At 39.2% G+C, this 2,229-nt stretch overlaps 1 protein-coding gene across 7 annotated transcripts in view; it reads left to right on the plus strand.

Moving 5' to 3' along the window:
* zranb3 (zinc finger, RAN-binding domain containing 3) overlaps window positions 1-2,229 on the plus strand; it is a 143,815-nt gene that overhangs the window by 53,503 nt on the left and 88,083 nt on the right. For all 7 annotated transcript variants that reach the window (XM_005933920.3, XM_005933919.3, XM_005933923.3 and 4 more), the window contains exons 10-11: window positions 962-1,081; window positions 1,519-1,698. In XM_005933920.3, the coding sequence (XP_005933982.1) occupies window positions 962-1,081; window positions 1,519-1,698 (300 nt within the window). The remainder of the gene's footprint in view (window positions 1-961; window positions 1,082-1,518; window positions 1,699-2,229) is intronic.

A 2,229-nucleotide genomic window follows, 5' to 3' on the forward strand; every position in this document is an offset into this window, starting at 1 on the left:
TTATACAAAATGCAAAACGCTTAGCCGTGTCTCTAATAAAACCGCTGTAACTTCAGAGGTAATGTTCATAAGTTGATTAATGGTTTTCTTTTGTTTTTGATGTACTGCAGAATATTTTTATAAAATCCCAGGCCAGGAAAATCACCTTCATGTTTTTCTGTGTTTTATCTTCAGCTACTTTGACACAAAGGCATCTGCTGTGATGCTCACACCTTTGATAAAGTCTTGCGAGTGTCAGCTTCCTTCTTATAGATACAAAAATACGTAAATGTACTGATCTGAATTATAATATTTCTGACTGTCTGAGGCAAAATTTCCCAGATTCAAATCGAATTGAATCAAATCATGGATCGAATCGATTCAGGACCTTGTGAATCGGAATCGAATCGATTCTAGAAATCAGTGACGATACCCAGCCCTAATGACCAGTATCTTCTGAAGGCTAACATTAATGTTAACAAACTTCAGACAGATGTTGATCTTTATCTGATTTAGTGGCGCTGACCTCTTGTTGTACAGGAACCGCACATTTTAACATGCCAAATATAAACACAGTGTGACTCACACACCTTAAAGTTGAGCTCATTTAGACATCATCATTGTTCATTTGGAGTTACGCTTATGTCCATTTAATAAATGTATTAACTCTTCTGTTAGTTGCTCTAGTCTCTTGAAGGAAATATATTCTCCCTTTTCCCTTTGTTTACTTGCTGGATGGAAACTTTATGCAGCACTTTGTCCTGTACAGATAACTTTTTTCTTTCTTTCTTTTTTTTAGCTTTGTGACAATAACTGTGTGCATCAGCTGGAGATTGGAGCTGTGTCTCCTGGTTAGAAAGATTATTGCCTTAAAGCTGTCGAGTGTTATTATATTATTTTACATTGCTCAACTGCCACTTTTAGTGATCTAAACTTTCCTTTGAAAATCAAACGCTGCGTTGTCTCGACTCCATCCTGACAGGCTGGTTATATCCGAATCGATGGCAGCGTACCGTCATCAGAGCGAATCCAGTTGGTCCACAGATTCCAGAGTGACCCAGAAACCCGAGTGGCCATCCTCAGCATCCAGGCAGCTGGACAGGTACTTGCATACTTATCCAGCAGGCTATGCAGGCTATGCTTGATCATAATAAAGGAAATAAAACACCCTGCAGTCAATTGGAAAATCAGCTAAATAGACTCAATTTTGCATATTAGAGGTAATTATGGTTTGTACTGGTTGCTGTGAATCCTAATATCATAGAGAAATGAATGGTGGAAACGTGTTCTAGTCTTAATAATACACTCATTGACCTCAATTATTCTGAGTGACCAACAGAAATGTTATGCATTCCAATCAAAAGAAGTGGGTGCTTGAAGCACTTACGTATCAATTAGCTGATAATATTCTGCTATTAAAAAGAATTTCAACAAATTAAATTTCATTCAATCGGACTGGATTGTTCCATTTTTGAGGTGGTTGTACTGGGTACTCTGAAACAGATATGTAGCGTGTGTGTTTGTGTGTGTCCTCTCCAGGGTTTGACCTTCACCGCTGCCAGCCACGTGGTGTTTGCCGAGCTCTACTGGAACCCCGGTCACGTCAAGCAGGCTGAAGATCGTGCCCACCGCATTGGGCAGACGTCCTCCGTCAACGTGCATTATCTCATTGCCAAGGGCACCTTCGACACCGTCATGTGGTCCATGCTCAACAGGAAGGTACTGTGGGTGACATTATGGCAGCAAAGTTGGAGAAATTTATGCAAAGCTGCTTATGATTTCACTGGTCATATTAAATTTGAATGATAAATCACCCTTACTGCTCTTGTACTGATTAGGCTCTTCAGTGTTTTTAATGGAGGCAATACTAACATTTGCATATTGCTACGCAATAAGTTTTAAGAGTAATCCAGAAGTTTCTCTTCCTGGACAGGATGTTTCTGTCTCCAAATTACGATTACACATCATGGCTTCCAAACTGATCATCACAAACGAAGTTGTGAATAAATTTAAATGATTTCTGATCTGAAAAATATTTACTTACCACATTTTCGGTGACCAGTTGTTACAGTTTTGCCTTTGTGCACAACCGTAATAGATTTAAGACCTCACGCAAGTAGGTTTGTCAACATAGGACAACAGTGGTGAGTGATCGCAGGATCTTTTCCATGGTTAAAGGGAAAACTCCTTTACGACATCCAACCAAGAGAAAACCCTTTTTCCTTAAACTGTTCACTTGAGTTTCTTATT

This window comes from Haplochromis burtoni, unplaced genomic scaffold (assembly GCF_018398535.1).
Source record: "Haplochromis burtoni strain Fernald_Lab_line unplaced genomic scaffold, NCSU_Asbu1 Contig_139, whole genome shotgun sequence".
Classification (NCBI taxonomy): Eukaryota; Metazoa; Chordata; class Actinopteri; order Cichliformes; family Cichlidae; genus Haplochromis; species Haplochromis burtoni.